This window comes from Tursiops truncatus, chromosome 4 (assembly GCF_011762595.2).
Source record: "Tursiops truncatus isolate mTurTru1 chromosome 4, mTurTru1.mat.Y, whole genome shotgun sequence".
Taxonomy (NCBI): domain Eukaryota; kingdom Metazoa; phylum Chordata; class Mammalia; order Artiodactyla; family Delphinidae; genus Tursiops; species Tursiops truncatus.
Window position 1 is genome coordinate 96,026,121 of NC_047037.1, and position 23,369 is coordinate 96,049,489.

The window sequence follows — 23,369 nt, forward strand, 5'->3', positions numbered from 1 at the left end:
TATCCTTTTTCTAAAATACTCTGCTTCACCTAGAGTAAGCTTCAGGCATTCAATGACACCCTTCAACCTATGAGCACTGAGGACAAAAATATATCATAGCAGCTATTAAAATTAATTATTTTCTCTCAGGCTATTTCAGAGCAGTTCGCCAGGAACCTGTCCAATTTGGAGAAATTGGTGGTCACACCCAAATCAATTATGTCCAGTGGTATGAATGTGGGACCACAATTCCTGGAAAATGGTAGATGCTGCAATCACGTTCAGAAGTGCCTTCTGTTTCATCATGGCAAAAAATAATTGGAAACAGTATGGTGTTTGTCACATGCATTTAAAGCTCTTATGTTTACTATGTATAAAAGTTTAAAATCTAATTAATAGCAATATTAGATGTTTACTAGGAAGATTGCTACGAATATTTATCAGGTTTTACAAAGTCATTTAAAGAAAGCAAAATATTGACATTAACAGAATAACATTTTTGGGGAAGCTGGCTCCCTATTCATGGTATTTTAAGAGATCATTTGTATATTATTTATCATATTGTTGTAATGATGTTTTGAGATACTTTTATAACAAAATTAACATCAAAAAACTAATATACTTTTTTAAAAATACTATTATTCTGTATTCTTCCTACTGGTGAGTTAATTCCATAAACCTCTACTTGGTTTAACTTATTAGATCAAATTATCTTCAGCATATATATCTGGGGGAAAAAGGTGCTAATATTCACATGTTTATTTAAACTTCAACTTTTTAGCAACAGCTGAATATCTTTTCTGAAGCGTTTAAACAGTTAACCATTCATGACAGTATACATTTCCTCAAATATCTGCAAATTATTGAAAAGATTTTGTTTGAATCAGTAAATTTCATTTGTTATAAATAGAACTGAGAATTATATATAGCGTTTCAAAATACATTACATATTTTTTTCTTTCTCTACCCATAAACATGTTACAATGTCTGAATGTTATTTGTCAAACTATCCCTTTAAGCAGTTGTGTTCCTACTGTTTTTAATATAATTCTAATCAAGCTGTATACAGAGACTGACTGTAACGTCTAAGCACAAAAGGATAATGCATGATGAGAGCCCTGCCATTTTATAGGATATTTACTATATTTTTACACAGAAGATCTCTAGGGAATGAATGTATCAGAGGCTGTTTTGGTAATTCTGTCTAACCCAACCTGTAATGAAAATCTGACTCGTTTTTATGTTTAAAAAAAAAAAGTATTTTTCTCCTTCATTTGGGGAGGGAGATGGGAATGCTGCATTGTTGCCCTCCTCCTTAAAGGACCTTTCTGTGCTTACCACCTTTCACCATGCTTCAGTTTTATCAATACTTCATTTTATATTTTTCAAACAAGTATAAACTCTGCAATAAAGAGATGTAGTTTTTTTAAGACCGAGTTCTTCATTTCTGAATGGTTCATTTCTATAAGGAAAATCACAAGTTATTTAGGATCTACCAAACCCCTCTTGTATCTTTTAATACTGAATCTACTGTGTTTATTTATATAAAATAATATTATATAATCTATCTTCTTGTGAAATCTATTTCACAAGAAAGGCATAAAAGGTCTATACTTCATTTTAAGACCAAAACATCAATAAGGATTTGTATTTTTTCTCATTTATATATATATATATATATATATATATATACATACATATACACACACACACATATAGTGTCAATGACTAAATTAAATTACAAGACCACTAATGGATTCAATCATCTTTCTTTATTAACCTATCAATCAATGTTTGTTACATTTATACATAATATCTAGTCTTCGCAAAGGGATCTACTTTAGTACATCATGTTAATGGTAAAAAGCCAAGTAAGATGGCTGAACTTCAACCTAGCATTTTAATATCCTCTGGACAAGGCAAGCTAGAAAGTCAATCAATCACTTTGCACACATGTAAGAGTAGTGTTCCAAAATAACTAGGGAGCTGCTACAATTTTAAGCAGGGGAGGAAAAAAACTTTCATTTTGGTCTTTTTTCTTCCAGCAAATTAACTTTCAATTAACAGCAACAATGATATCATAAAAAAATGCTCTGCTTTTTAAACTTGTGAACTTCAATACAAATTAAAAGAGTAGTATTGGAGTCTTTTGGGAGGCGAACAGCTAGCAGCTACATTCATCAGTGTAACTGAGCCTCCTTATCGATAACCTGGTCCAGGTTGGGTATAGCCCTGACCAAAGGGAGGACGGCTACGTGCATAAGGGTTAGACCCACTCGGAAGAGGGGTCATGGTACTCCCAGGAGGTGGAGTGAAACCTGGTCTTGGTTGATAGGCCCCGGGTTGGCTTGGAGCCATTCCAGGTTGTGAGGCAGGGGCCACAGTGTAATTAGTGGGCTGAGAAGTTTGGGTAGTGTAGGTCTGTGGAGGGTAACTGCTCGCCTGGTACTGCTGTGGCGGCTGAGCAGCAAGTTGCTGAGGCTGACCAGAGAAGGCAGGAGCCGGTGCCTGGGAAGCTGGCTGCTGGCCATATCCCTGGAACTGCTGAGGTTGCTGGGGTCCAGTCTGCTGACTGTAGCCTGCTGAAAAGGCAAAACGTACATATCTTATTTTTCCTTTTGGTGACCAATTTCCAGAGAATTAGTCTTACTGTTATGGACAAAAAATGAGAAATTTAACAAACTTAATCCTAAGTATTTATGCAACGAGTAGAGTAGCAGAGTCTATATTTCAAGACCACATAGTATCCAAGAAGCACTTTCTAGACAATTTTGTAAACCCTCTAAAATTAAAACCACTATATATACTTCTTCTACTTCAACTCCTCCTACACTGCATAATCCCTGAGAGCAAATTCCTGTTCTAGCATAACTCCCAGTATAGAGTAGATGTTCAAATGATAAATGCAGGAATTAATGCAAAAGCTAGTCATTAACCTGGTTCTGAGGGGCCTGTTTAGTAACAGTACCAAATAAAAACACATTTTATTTGTAGAGAATGAATATTTTTAAATGAAACAATGGTGCTACAAATACATCTTATTGTGCTAATGAGATGCTTTAAGGTTTATTCACTCTATAAAAACTAAGCCATTTAAGAATAAACATTAAGTGCCAATTTTCACAATCCTTAAAATCTTTCTTTTAGATTTGGTATCTGATGTAAAGGTTTTTGCCTTCACAATTCAAAATTCTGGCTTAGCAGTAACAATGTAACACACAGAAAGCATATCATATTGCCCCACAAAAATCAACATCTATATTCATTAGTTACTAGGATGTAAAGTCTTTTAAAATAAAAGGTCTGCTTCACTAAAAACTTTTATCTCTACCATGAAACACACCTGCAGCTACTTGCAATGAAACCTCTCCATTGACTGGAATCCTGTCAGCATTAAATACCAGATACATAAGAAAATTATTAAAATATGTACAACCCTGCATTTAAGAAAATAAAAAGGATTGAATGAATTTGAGTATATTCTGAACTCACCTTGAACCTGGGTTCAAAATTTACTCATGAAAGAAACCTTTCTGACACAGTCCATGAATAAAACTGGAAAAGGTCACAGAGGGAAACTGCCAAAGTGTCAGAGTGTCAAAGATGGTCCAATGTTACCACCACCACTTAGTCTCCAAGCAGAGTATTTACTTGACTATTTCCATATCTCCCAAATTCAAGTTAATAGGACTAGCAGGATCAGAAATACAGAGATAATAATTTGAAAAGAACTAAACTTTACTCAGTGAAGACCCTGACTAAAATCATTAAGAGCAAGCTTAATTTTTAATAAGTAAATCAAATATCTAATGCATTTTACTCATGGCAGTATCTAAATACTGAACTAAAGTCAATTCATTGATGTCATACAATTTCTCCTATCCTCTACATAAAATTTTTTTACTGTATGTTTTTGGAGAAACAGAAGGACTCAGCTTTTATACTGAAAATATCTATTCAACTTAAGATTATGAGCAAAAAAAAAAAGCTGTCTTCTCATCCTGGCAGGTGAAATCTAAACTGGCTTTTTAACAGCATCTGGGGACAACCATATCTATTTTTCAAGAGAGGGAATAACCCCTAAGGGCCTAAGATGCTGTTTCATTAGCAACCTACTAGTCTTTGACCATAATATAGCAATACCTCTATATGTATATACTCTCCTCCTCCCACCACCAATCCCCCCTCCCTTGAAAAACAAAATAAATGAGTAACTTTGGTGCAAATTGCCAGAAATGGCAAGAAATGGAAATTCTGTGGTTCTCTGAATAAATGAATTTTAAAGAACAAGGAGTCATATGGTCCACAAAGCCTAAAATATTTACTATCTAGCTTTTTATGGCAGAAAAGTCTGCCAACCCCTGGTCATGGTTGGAGAATGTAGAATGATATAGAGAAGTCATTAACTACAAAGTCAAGGATACTGGGTTCTGGTCTGGTTCTCCCACTAAATGGCTGCATGTCCTTTGATGAATCACAACTCTCTGAACCCTAGTTGTCTCATTTATAAAATGAGTGGGTGGGACAAGATCAGTGGTCCCCAACCCTGGTTGCACTTTAGAATGACGTGCAAAGCATTTAAAATAAAAAAGCCTGAGTCCCATGCTCGACCAAATAAAACAAGATAGCTGGGAGTAGAGCCCAGGCACCTGTAACTTTCAAAAAACACCTCTCCAGGTGATTCTGAAGTATGGTGAAGACTGAAATCCCCTGGATTAGATAACTAGGTCTTTCTCACTCTTAATATCTATTATTTCTACAAATTATATAATTTGTAACACAGATTTTCTTTAAAGGACTGCATCCTAAAAATAACCTTCCCCCAATATTATAGTCCAAGTTCAAATTCATTCCACCTATTTTATATAATTAAAAACTAGCAGTTACAGGTTAAATCACTCCACAGCAAATCCAATCCAAATAAAAATTGTTCTTTGTGTTAAAATATGTCAGACTCCAATGGTAGAATTTTATGGTCTAATTCAGGGGGCCAGCAAACGTTTTTCTGTAAAGGACCAGACAGTAACTATTCTAGGCTTTGGGGGCCACATGGTTTCTGAACCTTATAACTGCAGGGGTGGTGTTTTCACCGTAAGTTCCAAGCACATTTAAGGGAAAAAAAAGAGCACACACTTGCTTTAAGAATAGTTGTACCCTGTCATTTTTACTGAGGAAAATGATTAGGCTTTTTTGAGTGGGAGATCCTTAGGCTCACTGGCAGCAGTCTACTATATGGAGCTTTAATCTCAGACTTTTCGATGATACCTAAGTTAATGTTTATATTAAATGAGATAATGTGTACACAAGGGATTGCTAATGAGGTTGACTGTTTTCCCCCATGTTTATTGCATGTTCTTTGCTCATTTTTGTGGAGTTAATCTTACTACTTTTCTAAAATTACAGTTGAAATTTTGATACTTAAATCTTTGACTGTAAAACAAGAGCTGAACACAAAATTCTCAGATATAACAAATGTAAAAATTACCTGAATTATAACCACAGTATTCAAAGCTACACGGAGAGATTTTTATGTTCTTAGTTGCCTGAATTACGTTTTACACAATTCTACTTTTATGGCCTGTTTTTGGTATTCCTACATACTTTTGGGAGATTTAAAAACCTATGTAGCTTAATTTGGTTCTTATTTAATAAGACCACCTCTTTCCATGTTCCATGGAAAGTTCCATGAGGGAACTGTTAATGCTTTTACAGGTACTAAGAGTACACTGGGATAATGTGTTACATATAATGGAGGAAAAAATGTTGCATTTTTGTAGCTCTACATCACCCAGCAGGTAAGTCATCACATCAGTAGGAGGTAACTTTGTATTAAAAACTCTTTTATACTACAGGTTACTACTGAATCATCTACTATGATTTTAAGTTTTACCTGCCCACTGGAAAACTGAAATGGTGATTTACAGTAAAAATTTTTATGCAAAATATTTAAAAATAAATAAAACAAGTGTTATTCCCCCCCCCCCAAGTAAATACTTAATACCTACTATAACAAATCAAGGAATTAGGGGGAAAGAATTAAAGTTTCTTGAGTACAGAGACAGCTCCCTCTGGACACCCGCTCACCTGCATACTGAATACCGTACTGCTGCGTCGGCTGGGGGGGCACCTGGGGCTGAGTGCCATAGCCAGCCTGCTGCGGGTACTGCTGGTACATCTGACCTAAAAGAGACAAGACAAGGCAAAGAGGCAGGTTTAACGCAGCAGAAGAGAAACGCTTTCAAAGCACATTTAATTCTCTCCCCATTCACACACATAAACACACTGAGAACCAAGACACAAGAATGTGTTTGTTCCCCTCTGTCTATGAAGAGAAGAATGAACAATTTAACAAGTGTGGCCACTCTGCTGTGGAATAACTGCAGAGAACTCTAATCGGCAGCAAATAACATGAGTGGTTACTTCAGAAATTCCAGAAAAACTAATGTTTTCAAACCCAACTGTCAACAGATATGTACTACTAATGTTCAGTAAAAATCAATAAATAAAAATTTGAGGAAAGGGGCAAATACCATTAATAGCTCCTGTGATTTCCAAACACGTAAGAATTTACTGGTTCATGTCCTTATCATCTCTATTACTTTACAGTTGTTCTAATGGTGGATTTAGCTAGATCTAATGCCTAGAGAGCAATAAAACTTGCACTGTAATATCTAGCTAGAATTTAAATTTTTAAAAAATCTAGCTAGTATTTAAATCTTTAAACAACTTTATGTTGCTGAGTCTTTAAAAAATATTCAAACTACCTGCTGTTAATCAAAAGACAACAGGTAAATAGCATACTTTTGGCGGAAAAAGACAATGACTAAAAAAAAGTCAATGCATTATCTAGTGCCATTCAAACTGAGATGCAGGAGGCAGCTAGTGCTCACAGGCTACGATCCCAGGATAGAACCCACGCTACTGGACTGGGTGCCCAGCTCCACATACTGCAGCACTAAATGAGCTATGACCTTACTGATAGCCAGATTATTTCCTAGCAAGCAGTGGTATGCTTTTTATGATATAAATAAAATTTGCTTAACTATTTTTAAGCTATTAACCCTCTTCCCAAATACAACCAAAAATGGACAAAAAGTTTCTTAAATGCTTTCTTAATGGCTCAAGATTTATCGATAGCACAAAAGGTAGTACAGAAGTTAACCACCTTTTAGAAGATACTGCCTTAATCCTAGATTGCATTTCATAACTAAATTTTAGAACGGAAGTGGCCAGAATCTGGTACAGAAATATAATCAAAGGGGAGGAATATGCATAGCATTTGACAGTGGGTTCTAATTCCTAGAAATCAGAAGGATTAACTCTACAATACAAAAATGAGCAAAGAACACACAATGAATACATAGGGGGAAAAAAAAATCAACCTCATTAGCAATCCTTTTTTCAGTACAGAAAGATTAAGCAACTTACCTGGGGTCAATACATCGCAGCTAGTAAGAACCATCACCAGAACCCAGGCATAACTCTAGAGCGTTAGCTTAAAAGGAGTTTTGTACATGTTACCTTGTTTAATATAAACATTAACTTAGTATCATCGAAAAGTCTGAGATTAAAGCTCCATGTAGTAGACTGCTGCCAGTGAGCCTAAGGATCTCCCACTCAAAAAAGCCTAATCATTTTCCTCAATAAAAAAATGACAGGGTACAACAATTCTTAAAGCAAGTGCACGCTCTATTTTTTTCTTAATCTGCTTCGAACTCATTGTGAAAATGCCGACCCTGTGATTAAATACTATCTCTACAAAGTATTTCTTTTACTTATTTTAAATACACTTCATTCAAGTCCAAAACAGGACTCTCACTTTCTGTCACAGTATTCTGAAAATTAAGAAGTCTGTGTTCAGTTGTAAACAATGAAGAACAACTTGACATACTTGAAGAAGGAGAGAGCTACAGGATATATTAAGCGAAAAAGCAAGGTGCCAACAGAGTTTAGAGTAAGCTATGATCTGAGGGAAAAAAATATATAAGCTACGTTTTGTGTATTATATTTTCAGAAAGAATCAATGGTAGAAAAAAGTAAAAGCAATAAAACATATTACCTAGGGAGAAAGAGAATAGGATGAAGCAAAGAGTAATGGTGAGGCCTCTAGGACTAAACTTTGTGACACAGATTGGTAGCCAGCCTCTATGATGACCCTCAATGACTCCTGCACATGTATAGCATATGATAAGGGGTTGGTATCCTTTATATTTTTAGAAATTAGAAAGATTAACTCCACAATACAAAAATTAGCAAAGACCAAGCAATAAACACATGAGTATTCACTCTCTTGTGTAGTCCCCTCACACTGAATAGGGCTGACCTCTATATCATTAGAATATTGCAGAAATGACAGTGACATTTCTGAGGATACGTCGTGAAAGACAGCCATCTCCTATTACTGTCTTGATCATTCACTCTGGTGGAAGCTGCCCGTCATGAGGTCACCCAAGCAGCCTATGAGATCCATGTGGTGAGTAAATGAAGCCTCCTGCCAACAACCATGTGAGGGAGTCATCTTCGAAGTGAATCCTTCAGTGCAGGTTAAGCTTCAGAAGACTGTAAGCTCATGAGAGACCCTGAGCCAAAACAACCAAGCTAAGCGTCTCCCAGATCCCTGATTCTGAAACTGTGAGATAATAACTGTTTGTTGTTTTAAGCATCTATGTTTTGGCGTAAATTGTTAACATAGCAATAGTTAATTAACATACATAGTTTTGACTTTAGAAACATGTAGGGTTGACAGCTATTAAAAAAAAAAAAAGACTTTAGACACACAATCAAATGGAAAATGTGAACCTTGTTGTAAGACTCCTAATTTGAACAAGCCCCCCAACTGTTATAAAGTAACTATGAGACAACTACAGAAATTCAAATATAATGTGTTGACATTAAGAATCACTTAAACCACATGGAAAAGAATATGAAAGAAGAATATATATACATATAACTAAGTCACTGTGCTGTACAGCAGAAATTAACACATTGTAAATCAACCATATTCAATAAAGTTTAAAAAAGAATCACAATATTGTTATGTATAATAATGATATGGTGATTACATTAAAAAGAAAAGAGTATCATTTAGACATGCATACTAAAATAACTGAGTGAAAAGAGGGGAGTGGAAGAGGCAAGATAGATGAAAAAAGAATGCTACTTTAAAAGACTACTCAGCTTATCCATTTTATTGGCATATGATTTACAGATTTCAATTATATCCTTGTCACCTTTTTAGCTTGTCAAACAGCAATACTTCCTAGCCTTTGATGACTTTTAGTGCTCTTTTCTGTATCCTTGCCACTTTTTTATTATGTTTTTGGCAACTACTCTAGTGCACATAGCTTTCCAGTAACAGAGGCACCTGCCTTAGGCGAAAAAGGATAATACTGTCCATTCTGTTTCTTTTCATGAAGCTTAATATTTTGTTGATCCTTTTAACTGAACAACATATTAAGACTAAAATCCTTGGGAAAAAAATTTACAAATCCAAGGTCCCTTTTATGGAATTTAAATAATAACTCAGAATTATTTACTTTATTTTAGATTATTATTTCATATTCTATTCTAAGAAATTGCTATTATTAATTATTAGTAGTAGATTTTTATGTTGATTATTCTGCTGAAATTATAACCAGCAGTTGATCTAACTAACTGGTGATGCCAGGGACTCATTATATATCATACGTCAAAAAGCATTCATTAAAGTAGCCTGTAATTCATCTTGTGAATCTGTAAATGACTGATACATTAATATAGAGCTGTGCTATCCAATAGGCACTAGCCACATATGACCACTAATAAACACCTGAAATGTGGCCAGTCTTAACTGTGACATGCTGTACGTGTTTTGAAGTGTTTCAAATTGATGTCACACCCCAGATTTCCAATATACAGTATGAAAACCAGAATGTAGAACATTAATAACTTTTTAATAATGATTACATGTTGATACACTGGATATACTGGATTAAATAAAATGTATAATGGAAATTAATTTTACCATTAAAAAACTTTTTTAATGTGGCTAACAGAAAATTTTAGATTACATGTAGCTTCCATGGCATTTCTTTTGGACAACACTGATCTAGAGATTCACCTCCACAATGCTAATCTATTGACTGATGTCACATTAATAACTGTACAAATTTCTCATTACAATGTACATTACAATGTTTTAATGTACACTAAAAAGTAACGGCTTTAGGAAGGAATACAATTAATGCCATCCTAAAGAAATTCAATTCACACCAAATGGTGTCAACCTGATGCCTCTAGAAAAGGGAACTTGGTTGCTGGGGGTCAGAAGTGGGAAACAGCATTTTCTAATTTCCACTGTATATCCTTTTATATTACTAAAGTTTTACCTATTTGAAAATAAATTTTCCATTAAAACAAACCCCTGATAGAATAAGTTGAGATATTGTTAGCAGAACCTTAAATCCCATTCCTTTATAAGTGAACAGCAAACATTATTTGGTACAATTACCCTTCCAACTGTCATCCTACAACAGTATACACGGCTTAAAATGGGATTTTTTTTTTTTTCAAAACAGATGTTAGTTCATCTGATATAGCCATTAAACTCCCATCATATCCAAACTCTGCTTCTTCCTCCCTGTTTCAGACACATCTGCCTCAATTCTAGCTTATTCCAGTTCTGGCAGTTGCATCTTGGTACAAAGGAAAGACTATGACTAAAGTTGGTTGAGAAGAGGCTTTAGCAGTAAGAAATTCTTCCCAAACCACTCATTTATTAGCAAAATGCCACCTGCTAGTCTCTACCACTATCATTTATCCAATGGGACAAACCTAAAAGTACCACCACAGAATAATTAGAAATCTATTACAAAAGTGCTCGGTTCATTTTAGACTGTTTTGGGGGGTTTATTTGTTTGTTTTAATGTGATTAATAAACTCAGTCACTTGCTTATCGTGCTGAAAATACATCCTGTCATACCACCTGGCCCCTTTACGCAAATAGAGCACCACCTGGTGATTGTTTTAAAGTAAAACATAGGGCTTTAAAGGGCCTAACAAGCATGGGCAATTCAAAGAAATAACATTTTAACATCTAGAAGGAACCCTAGATGAGTAACCCCGAGGCGACGTTCTGCAGCGCTCCAAGGGTTTCAATGAGGCACCTCAGTGTCTGCTGTCCTGAGCTTGCGGCCCCTCAATCCCCTTCAACAATGGCAGTGACCCCTTACTTGTTTTAAATACTGAGCTTTTAAGTTCTATTTCATTCAGGACTAAAGACCCTCTTTTAAAACCACTGATTTAGTCCAATTTTCACAAGTCACAAGTGGGAGAATATAAAAACCCAGAGAGATTAAACTGCTCATCCGAGAACACATCATTTAGAGAAGAAAAGTTTGATTTAAAATACATTGCTTTTTCCACAAAAGACATATTGCTAAATGCACAAAAATATAAATGGCTATTTATCTTTCAAAAAAACTACTTAACTAATGTTACGCTTTACCTCTATTTTTTAAATTACAAAAATAATACACAGTTGCAAGAGGGGAAGGGAGAAGGGAATAAAATAGCACCTAAATATTATGCTTTGAACATTTTTAGCTTTTTTTCCTCTTCAGTAATCAGAAGCATACCTGACATTGTTCTATTTGGTATTTTTAACCCAAAAGTATACTATGTCAGTACATCAAAAATTTTTACAACTGTGTTCATAGCGTGAATGCACACGTAAGCTTTTCACCGTTACCAACAATGCCATAATAAACGTTTCTGCACATGTACCTTTCCGCACATGTGCTCTAAGCTCTATTTTACCTTCACTCTGACCTGCTTGAGTCTGAGCTCCTGTATATGGTGGCTGCTGTGGCTGAACTCCTGGTGGGTGAGCTGCAGAGGAGGAGGAAGCAATGCTGTCGGGAGTTCCTGAACGGTCTTCGGCAGGAGCACTGGGTGGCCCTGGGTGGTCATGAAAAGTCAGCTCAGTTTCTAATACAAGACCTGTCCCCAACAAGCTCAATAATAAGTTTGGTTAAGAGACTAAAAATAAAAGTACTATAGAATAAGCACAACCCAAATGCAGCCTTATATATTGATGTATATACTTTTTTCCTTTGCTCCAATCTCTCAAGAATCCAAAGCTACAACTGGAAATCCTTCCTTGTAAAGTGTGGAGTGCTACATTCCTGAGTCCTAAACTCCCCCTGCAAAAACCAAAACTCACCTCTGCGATAACAGTATCCACCACTTTATGTAATCTATTTTTAGATCAACCAAAAGTATCATTTCATTCTTTTTTTTAAAATAAATTTATTTATTTATTTATCTATTTATTTTTGGCTGCGTCGGGTCTTTGTTGCTGCGTGCCGGCTTTCTCCAGTGGCGGCGAGCGGGGGCTACTTTTCGTTGCAGTGCACAGGCTTCTCATTGCGGTGGCTTCTCTTGTTGCAGAGTATGGGCTCTAGGTGCGTGGGCTTCAGTAGTTGCGGCTCACAGGCTCTAGAGTGCAGGCTCAGTAGTGGTGGTGCGCGGACTTAGTTGCTCCGCGGCATGTGGGATCTTCCCAGACCAGGGCTCGAACCCATGTCCCCTGCATTGGCAGGTGAATTCTTAACCACTGACCAGGGAAGCCCTCATTTCATTCTTCAATGGGCCTCCACTGCCCATAAATCAAGTTCAAGCCTCTAGCTTGGTATTCAAGGGTCCAAACATCTCTCACAATTCCTCTTCTCACATGCCCTTCAGTTAAACTAACCTATTCCCTATTCCCCCAATAGATCTAATACTTTCTCTGCCTCCATTTCATTAATCACTGTTCCCTTCACATTTTCACATATCTAAATAAACATTCCTTAAAACTCAGTTATAACTCCACACTTCTAGTAAGGCTTCTTCACCCATAAATACTTTTCTTCACTTGTGAACTTCTATGGAGTATACTTTTATTAAGACCCTTACCAACTTCTACTTTGTATTTCTGAAGAGGCCTCATCTTCCCTCTTAGACTTGGAGCTCTTTGGGCCAGGTCCCTTTCTGATTCCTTCCATCTGCCTCACAAGACCTAGCTCTCTTACACATGGAACCACTCAAAATTCTTCTAAAATAATGAACAAAGAAGTAAATGGAGAGAATTTGCTACAGCTCCCATACTGTAAAAAGACATTCTGAAGATAACTGTAGATTATAGATATGTTGACTTCTTTAAGTTCTTTTTGTTTGGGCAATATAGAAGAATGGTTAAAAGCACAAGTTTTGGAGCCAGACTGTCTAGGTTCAATTCCCAATGCTGCCACTTAGTAGCTGTGTAACTCTGGGCATGTTACTTGATCTCTTTCTGTGCCTCAGTTTCCTCATCTGTACAAAAGAAATACTAATTCCTACTTCATAAGGTTACTGTAAGGATTGTGAGTTAATAAGAGCTTATAGCAAACACTTATAAAAGAGGTTATGGGGGAGGGGCAAGAAGTATAGGGGATTAAGAGGTACAAACTATCAATACTATATATAAAATAAGTAAGCTACAAGGATATATTATACAACACAGAGAATATAGCCAATATTTTATAACTATAAATGGAGTATAACCTTTAAAAATTGTGAATCACTATGTTGTACACCTGAAACTTTATATAATATTGTACCATCAACTATACCTCAACAAAAAATATTTTAAAAAGAAATATATTAAAACATTATTTAAATATATTAATATATTTAATATAAAATATATTAAAAATGAAAATTAAAAAATGATTATATAGCAAGAGCTTATAAAAGTGAATACCACTTAGAAAGCTCCACATAAGTACTTGCTATTACTAGCAGACTAATTTCCCTGAGGGCCAAACCTCTATCCTTTGCACTGGTATATCCCAGAACTTAGCACTGTATTAGAGGCACATAGGTGGAAGCTGATAGTCCAGATATTGATGAGAACCTAAACTAGGATAATGGTACTGGTAATGCAAGAGAAACTGATGACTGCCAGAGTAAAATGGACAGTCGCTCCTGCGTACCACCATTTCACTGATATTTATCAACATGTAGACAAATAAATACACACGTCCCTTCTAAGAAGGATAACACAGATAATACAAACACACTATGTTATTATCCTAAAAAAATATTACTTCCACTCCTCTTTTCTTCCTTGTACATAAGCTATTAGTTAATGTTGCTTTTCCTATCATAATAGTTCATCCCTCCATGTACACATTCACTACTGTAGCCAAGTTTTTCACATCATAACCTGAGTAACTTCACAAAGTATCCTGGCATTTTCTATGTGTACAGTTTTTCCTACTTCAATTCAACATACAAAACTACCAGAAAAATGGTCTTCAAATATAATATGAATCACAGTAATCATATTAGTCTGGTCTATACTATATTCTAATCAAAAATTTTAAGCCTGACCTCATATATAACTATTTACTCCCTCTATCTGGCATATCTTGAAGTCTTAAATATTACGAAGCTGTAATATTAACTCATATTTCAGTTGCTCTAAAAATGTGTTTTTCAGATGGACCACTTATGTGATGTCTTCTTTTACCAAGAACATACATCATGTATAAGTATTCACCTCTCTTTTTCACAATGTCACACAATTCTCTTTAATAAATAATCCCATAAAAGTCTCAAAGGATTTTTTCTACTAATTTTCTTTTTCTATCTTTCCAGTTACTGATAATGGCAAAGTAAACTGATCAGGTAAAACCTCCCACAAATAACTTAAAAACGTGGACAAAATAGAAGAAAACAACTATTTGAAATGACTAGAGGTCAGCCAAATGTCAGCAGACACCAAGAGTTTACCCCCCTGGAATTACAACAGGTGAGAATTGCAAACCCCAACCTCTGCAGCTCGAACCACAGAAAACCGGTGTTAACTTCATGGTTGGTCAAGCAGCCAGAAACTTGAGGGGAAAAGCCCTTGAGTTAAGAGAGTCACTGAAGGAATGAAACCTAAAATACGAGTATAAGCTCAGTCCCAAACCCCCAGCTGACCATGGGGGTAGGAGGGGAGAGGGTGACACCAAAAGGGCACAGAAGAAAAAGCAGCACACCTAGAGCTGAAAGGACTTAGCAGAGCGGTCAGCTGCTATAATCCCAGGAGGAAGAAGGAGTAATTTGAGTAAATACTAGAGCAGCAGTAACAAAAAATCCTCACAAGAACCTAAAAGAATTCCAAGTCTTTGCTGAAATAGCTCAGCTGGGAGAGCATTAGACTGAAGAATACCAAGTTATTAGAACATATTAACCACAATGTCCAGTTTTCAATCAAAAACTGTCAGATGTGCAAAGAAACAGGAATACGTGACCCATACTCAGTTTCCCCTGAGGGAAAGAGCAGAAGAAACTGACTCCAAACAGGCCCAGATGCTGGATGTAGCGAACATTTCAAAGCAGCTTTATAAGTAATTTTAAAGAATTAAATAAAAATACCTTCAATGAATTAAAGGGAAATACAATCTTAATGAATGAAAAGGTAAGGCATCTTAACAGAAAAAACTAACACTATAAAAAGAACCAAACGGAAATTCTAGAGCTGAAAGCACAGTAACTGAGAGGTAAAATTCACTAGAAAGGTTTAACAACAGATTGGAAATGGTAGAAAAAAATCAGTGAACGTGAAGAGTGATCAACAGGAATCATCCAATCTGAAGAACAGAGAGAAAAAAGAGTGAAGAAAAATGAACCTCAGAGAGCCATGGGACAATCAAGCTCTCCAGTGTACATATAATTGGAATCCCAAAAGAGAGAAAGCAGAAAAAATGTTGAAGAAATGATGCCCAAAATATAAAAAGAAAGCACAGTATAGATGCTGTTTTAAGGTTAAAAACATTCAAATAAAAGCAGTTTCTACACTAAATTAAACCAGAAATCTTCATTTAAATTGCCTTAAGATCAAAAGAAAGAATATCAAATATAATTTAAATCCAGCAACACATCTGAAATAAGATTATAAATGATTCAGATTTTTTAAAAAATAAACCCTCTGAATTCTACTTCTGATAAAATTTACCTGAACCAACAGAGGTTATTCTGGTTATTCTTTAAAGAGGACAGTTCTATTGCCTGGGAGAGGCCATGAGAAAGCTTTCCAGGGTGCTGGAAATCATCTACATCTTGATCTTGTTGGTATTTTACATAGGGTATGTACATAAGGTATATGTGTGTGTGTGTGTGTGTGTATATATATATATATATATAGGGTATAAACATTTATTGAACTGAACTCTTAAGATCTGAGCACTTCACCATATCCAAGTTATCTTCCATTAAAGAAGGAAAGAAGGAAAGGGGAGGAAGGAGAGGGGGAATAAAGGATGGGAGGAAGGCACTAACTTACCTGAAACCTGATCATCTGTTAAGCCAAATGCTGACATGACATTTTTATTGATTTCATCTTGGTTTTTTAAAGGATCAAAAGCTGACATACTTGCTGCCATAACCTGAGTAGACTGTTTCCCAGAAGAATCAGAAGCAGCAGGCTTTTCTTCCCTACTATCCACAGTATCTATAAAAGAAATAAGCAAAAACTTGTTTCTATTTTATCTATACTCAATAAGGCCTATAAAATATATGACAGCAAAATATATATGTGCATATACTCTGGAATGTTGAGGGTATCTCTGAAAATAGGATTATAGATAATTTTACCTTCTTCTTTGTACTTGTTTATATTTTTGTTTGTAAAATCAGGAAAAAAGGTCAAAAAGAGATGCAAAATAGATAAAATTTCTTGAGAAAGCTATTATGTATGTCCTTCCCTAAGAATTATCAGATGAGAAAAAAAATACAAGCACCTTTACAGACAGAAACATTTTTATCCTTCTTTTTGAAGACCTATGACCTATATCCTAATATCAGACTCATACTGTGCACTAATGCTTTATCTTCTAAAAGGATAAAAAAGCTTAACTAAAGTTATGATATCAACTTCTATGTTTTATTTTTACTTGTCTTCTGGTTCATTATTAAAGTACATGGAAACCTCAAGCCAATGCATACTTTTAATTTACTATGTCTTCCTTTAAAATACTTATTACTTATTACAGATAAAACGATATGTGTCTGAGATTTGCTCAAAATAACATGGGGGGGTAGAAATGTGTGCAAGTATAGATGGCATGATACTATGAATTGAAAATTGTTGAAGCTGTGTGGGTTCATGAAATTCATTATAGTATTATGCCTCTGTTTGTATATGTTTCAATTTTTCCATAATAAAATATTTTGAAAAATAGAATTTTAAACATTATGAGCAGGAAAAATTTTAAACCATGCTTTTCTTCTAAGGATACTACGGTACTAAACAGGCATTTACACTACCTTGTGAAAGAAAAGGGGTTCAAGAATAACCTACATTTTATAAATAGAAACTTAAGGCCAACAAATAAAAACAAAACGAACAAGTTAACGAAAAGAATACTGCTAACCACTTACTCAAATAACAGACAATTATCAATTCCTTTCTGTTACCAACCAAGTAAATGAACATCAGTTATTAAATCATCTCTGTGATCAAGACCAAATTTATCTTGTGAAAAAATGTACGGACTAAGTGGAATATAAGCACACATGGGCTTACAGCTCTCATTTATTCCTATCATTCCTTTAGTTACATTAATATTTCCTAAATTTCTGTAAGAAAGCTTCTATAACTACTGCTTTAAAATAAGTCTGCCAGTCATCCATCTTCCTCACCAATTTCCCTCCTCTAATTCCAAGGCCACATCCCAAGAGCACATCACACCAATCTTATGATTATTTCCCCTCACAGTGCCACCTTCCACTACCTATGCATACTTCCACTTGGGGCAAACTAAATTCACCAGGGAACACAATGTATGTCCACTAGCTCACTACTTCCTCCAGTAGCTACTGCAGAGCTACTGCTACAGGTCAATCCAGTATTTAAGGTGGCCTACACATCATCTGCCTCATAGAGGAAAGCAAATGTCCAAGCAAGTGTCCAAGGAGTCCATTACAGAGGTAGAGTGCTGAAAAACATAGGTAGCTATATTTTTTTTTTGCGGTACACGGGCCTCTCACTGTTGTGGCCTCTCCCATTGCAGAGCACAGGCTCCGGACACGCAGGCTCAGCGGCCATGGCTCACGGGCCCAGCCGCTCCGCGGCATGTGGGATCTTCCCAGACCGGGGCACGAACCCATGTCCCCTGCATCAGCAGGTGGACTCTCAACCACTGCGCCACCAGGGAAGCCCAAGGCACAGCATTTTAAAGAGCACTGACAGCTGAATTGTAGTTTTGTTTTTTGTTTTTTGTTTTTGTGGTACGCGGGCCTCTCACTGTTGTGGCCTCTCCCGCTGCGGAGCACAGGCTCCGGATGCGCAGGCTCAGCGGCCATGGCTCACGGGCCCAGCCGCTCCGCGGCAGGTGGGATCTTCCCGGACTGGGGCACAAACCCGTGTCCCCTGCATCGGCAGGCGGACTCTCAACCACTGTGCCACCAGGGAAGCCCCTGAGTGGTAGTTCTGTTTGGTGAACCAGACTTTCAGTTTCTGATGTAGCTTTTTGGCCTATTTTATGCTTGTTTTTTTTTCTTGAGATTATAAAATCAGAATATGTTCTAAGAGCTTACAAGCTTAGGAAATTTCATAAAATAGGTAAGCAATCTAAGTACAGGAGAGAAAAAAAAAGTTACAACCATCTATAAAAATAAAGCATAGGGCTTCCTTGGTGTTGGGTGTTGAATTATGATAAAAACTCTCCAGAAAGTGGGCATCGAGGGAACCTATCTCAACGTAATAATGGCCATATATGACAAACCCACAGCCAACATCATTCTCAATGGTGGAAAACTGAAAGCATTTCCTCTAAGATCAGGAACAAGACAAGGATGTCCACTCTCGTCACTATTATTCAACATAGTTTTGTAACTGCTAGCCACAGCAATCAGAGAAGAAATACAAATTGCAAAAGAAGAAATAAAACTGTCACTGTTTGCAGATGACATGATACTATACACAAATAATCCTAAAGATGCTACCAGAAAACTACTAGAGCTAATCAATGAATTTGGTAAAGTTGCAGGATACAAAATTAATGCACAGGGCTTCCCTGGTGGCACAGTGTTTTAGAGTCCACATGCCGATGCAGGGGACACGGGTTCATGCCCTGGTCCGGGAAGATCCTACATGCCGCGGAGCGGCTAGGCCCATGAGCCATGGCCGCTGAGCCTGCACATCCGGAGCCTCTGCTCTGCAACGGGAGAGGCCACAACAGTGAAAGGCCCGCATACCGCAAAAAAAAAAAACAAAATTAATGCACAAAAATCTCTTGCATTCCTGTACACTAACACCAAAAGATCAGAAAGAGAAATTAAGGAAACAATCCCATTCACCACTGCAACAAAAAGAATAAAATACCTAGGAATAAACCTACCTAAGGAGGTAAAAGACCTGTCCTCAGAAAATTATAAGACACAGATGAAAGAAATCAAGGGTGACACAAACATATGGAGAGGTACACCATGTTCCTGGATTGGAAGAATAAATACTGTGAAAATGACTCTACTACCCAAAGCAATCTACAGATTCAATACAATCTCTATCAAATTACCAATGGCATTTTTTACAGAACTAGAACAAAAAAATCTTAAAATTTGTATGGAGATACAAAAGACTCCAAACAGCCAGAGCAATCTTGAGGGAAAAAAATGGAGGTGGAAGAATCAGACTCCCTAATTTCAGACTATACTACAAAGCTACAGTACTCAAAACAATATGGTACTGGCACAAAAACAGAAATATAGATCAATGGAACAGGACAGAAAGCCCAAAGATAAACCCAAACACCTATGGTCAACTTATCTATGACAAAGGAAGCAAGGATATATAATGGAGAAAAGACAGTCTCTTCAATAAGTGGTGCTGGGAAAACTGGATGGCTACATGTAAAAGAATGAAATTAGGACATTCCCTAATACCATACACAAAAATAAACTTAAAATGGATTGAAGACCTAAATGTAAGACTGGACGCTATAAAACTCTTAGAGGAAAACATAGGAAGAACACTCTTTGACATAAATCACAGCAAGATGTTTTATGACCCACCTCCTAGAGTAATGGAAATAAAAACAAAAATAAACAAATGGGACCTAATGAAACTTAAAAGCTTTTGCACAGCAAAGGAAACTACAAACAAGCGAAAAGACAACCCTCAGAATGGGAGAAAATATTTGCAAATGAATCAACGGACAAAGGATTAATCTCCAAAATATATAAACAGATCATGCAGATCAATATTAAAACAACAAACAACCCAATCCAAAAATGGGCAGAAGACCTAAATAGACATTTCGCCAAAGAAGACAAACAGATGGCCAAGAGGTGCATGAAAGGCTGCTCAACATCACTCATTATTACAGAAATGCAAATCAAAACTACAATGAGGGGGCTTCTCTGGTGGCGCAGTGGTTAAGAATACACCTGCCAATGCAGGGGACACAGGTTCAAGCCCTGGTCTGGGAAGATCCCACATGCCACGGAGCATCTAGGCCCGTGAGCCACAACTACTAAACCTGCGCATCTGGAGCTTGTGCTCCACAACAAGAGAGGCCAGGACAGTGAGAGGCCCACGCACCACGATTAAGTGGCCCCCACTCACTGCAACTAGAGAAAGCCCTCACGCAGAAACAAAGACCCAACACAGCTAAAAAAAAAAAAAAAAAAAAAAAAAAAAACTACAATGAGGTATCACCTCACACCAGTCAGAAATGGCATCATCAGAAAATCTACAAACAACAAATGCTAGAGAGGGTGTGGAATAAAGGGAACACTCTTGCACTGTCGGTGGGAATGTAATTTGATACAGCCACTATTGAGAACAGTATGGAGGTTCCTTAAAAACCTAAAAATAAAACTACCATACGACCCAGCAATCCCACTACTGGGCATATACCCAGAGAAAACCATAATTCAAAAAGACACATGCACCCCAATGTTCACTGCAGCACTATTTATAATAGCCAGGTCATGGAAGCAACCTAAATGCCCATCAACAGACGAATGGATAAAGAAGATGTGGTATGTATATACAATGGAATATTACTCAGCCATAAAAAGGAATGAAACTGGGTCATTTGTAGAGACGTCCCTGGACCTAGAGACTGTCATACAGAGTGAAGTAAGTCAGAAACAGAAAAACAAATATCATATATTAACGCATATATGTGGAATCTAGAAAAATGGTATACATGACCTTATTTGCAAAGCAGAAATAGAAGCACAGACATAGAGAACAAATGTACGTATACCAGGGGGGAAAGAGGTGGTGTGGGAGGAATCGGGAGATTGGGATTGACATATATACACTAATATGTATAAAATAGATAACTAGTAAAAACCTGCTGTATGAAAATTGATTAATTAATTAATTTAATTATAGAAAAAAAGCATAGAATGTACTATTCAGTTCATTAAGTAACTCAGATAGGACACAATGACTAGAAGGATGGCCATATAAAGAAACAATACATGATATGATTTCCAAGATGCAGAGAAGAAACCAATTTTTAACATCTTTTACATTAACATAGGTGAGATATTAACAATAAAACATATGAACACCTGGAAATAAACTAATAAAGAAAAGCAGTATGTGGAGAGAAATAAGTGAAGAGAAAGGTTGTTTCACCAAAACCAAAAAGCTTATAAATCTATTCCTTAGAGCAGAATATAGGCTACTGTAGGTTTCTGCACAGTACTGGCTCTACTTGTTGAATTCTGATCTAAGTTTCATAATATTCTACAGATGCTTTAACTCCTTCAAGTTATATGCAAATGTAGTGGTATCAGCATCTATGATTTCTTCTGGGAAAATGGTCAAAAGTTTTCTTCAGATCCTTGACCTAAAATTGGAGATTTTTGTTTGAAGATATTTGTTTGGAGAGATAGGATTCAAAAATGCCATTTGCTTTGACCTGAAATGTAAAAGGTTTCATCATAAAGAGGCCAGAAGGATCTCACTGTAGTATTTCAGCACATCTCTTTAGTATGTTCTGAAATCTGGAAGTGAAACTAGAAATTACTAATCAATCACCAAATATTTATCAAGCCATCTACCACTAACACAATTCCACATGGCTGGAGGAAGAGGGAAATGACGGATAATGCACCTTTAACTAAATCAAACAAAACTCCACAATTTAAATGGGGCCAAAAAGAGAGTATCTCAGAATCTAAAGGTTGCAAGGGATTATACAATACCACTTTTCCACAAAACTATCTTCTATTAAGCCCCTTACAGCCAGTCATCCAGAGTCTATAAAATACTACTATTTCACAATATGGACAGTTTTAAGCATGTGAAACTTATATGCAAACACAAAAATTATTAAAAAAATAAGTTTATTTTTAAAGTGCAACATCTAATATTAAAAGTCGAGGAAAGCAACTCTTTTACAATCTACTTTCAAGCCATACTTATATTTCAGTCTATATTATATATTTGGTCCCCAAACTATATTCAGTTCCAACTTTGTCAATAAACCTTGCTTTAACTTAATGTAAATAGTACATATAAGAACACCTACTGAACGTGGGCATAAGACCTCAGACCTCCCAAAAGGCAAGAAACTCCCCACGTACCTGGGTAGGGCAAAAGAAAAAAAGAAAAAACAGAGACAAAAGAATAGGGACCGGACCTGCACCAGTGGGAGGGAGCTGTGAAGGAGGAAACGTTTCCACACTCTAGGAAGCCCCTTCACGGTCGGAGACTGCGGATGGCGGAGGGGGGAAGCTTCGGGGCCGCAGAGAAGAGCACAGCAACAGGGATGCGGAAGGCAAAGTGGAGAGATTCCCGCACAGAGGATCGGTGCCAACCGGCACTCACCAGCCTGAGAGGCTTGCCTACCCACCTGCCGGAGTGGGCGGGACTGGGAGCTGAGGCTCCGGCATCGGTCGGAGCACAGGGAGAGGACTGGCGGCGTGAACACAGCCTGAAGCGGTTAGTGAACCACGGCTAGCTGGGAGGGAGTCCGGGGAAAAGTCTGGACCTGCCGAAGAGGCAAGAGACTTTTTCTTCCCTCTTTGCTTCCTGGTACGCGAGGAGAGGGGATTAAAATTGCTGCTTAAAGGAGCTCCAGAGACGCGAGGGAGCCGCGGCTAACAGCGCGGACCCCAGGGACGAGCATGAGACGCTAAGGCTGCTGCTGCCGCCACCAAGAAGCCTGTGTGCGAGCACAGGTCACTAACCACACCTCCCTTCCAGAGAGCCTGTGCAGCCCGCCACTGCCAGGGTCCCGGGATCCAGGGACAACTTCCCTGGGAGAATGCACAGCGAGCCTCAGGCTGGTGCAACGTCCCACCAACCTCTGCCACCGCAGGCTTTCTCCGCATCTGCACCCCTCCCTCCCCCTGGCCTGAGTGAGCCAGAGCCC

General features: G+C 37.1%; 2 protein-coding genes across 38 annotated transcripts in view; one reads left to right on the forward strand and one right to left on the reverse strand.

Annotated features, from left to right (window-relative positions):
- ABI3BP (ABI family member 3 binding protein) overlaps positions 1-1,415 on the forward strand; it is a 259,130-nt gene extending 257,715 nt beyond the window's left edge. For all 30 annotated transcript variants that reach the window (XM_073804304.1, XM_073804331.1, XM_073804303.1 and 27 more), the window contains one exon: positions 130-1,415. In XM_073804304.1, the coding sequence (XP_073660405.1) occupies positions 130-245 (116 nt within the window). In that variant the 3' untranslated portion in view covers positions 246-1,415. The remainder of the gene's footprint in view (positions 1-129) is intronic.
- Positions 1,416-1,732: 317 nt separating this feature from the next.
- The window catches only part of TFG (trafficking from ER to golgi regulator), a 43,384-nt gene continuing 21,747 nt past the window's right edge, over positions 1,733-23,369 (reverse strand). The window contains exons 5-8 of one of the 8 annotated variants that reach the window (XM_019922851.3): positions 16,313-16,480; positions 11,788-11,916; positions 6,064-6,159; positions 1,733-2,558 (exon numbers count right to left, since the gene is read on the reverse strand). In XM_019922851.3, coding sequence (XP_019778410.1) covers positions 2,179-2,558; positions 6,064-6,159; positions 11,788-11,916; positions 16,313-16,480 — 773 coding nt within the window. In that variant the 3' untranslated portion in view covers positions 1,733-2,178. Of the gene's footprint in view, positions 2,562-6,063; positions 6,160-11,775; positions 11,917-16,312; positions 16,481-23,369 lie in introns of all 8 variants that reach the window. The other 7 variants (XM_019922849.3, XM_019922850.3, XM_019922848.3 and 4 more) reach the window with 7 other exon arrangements.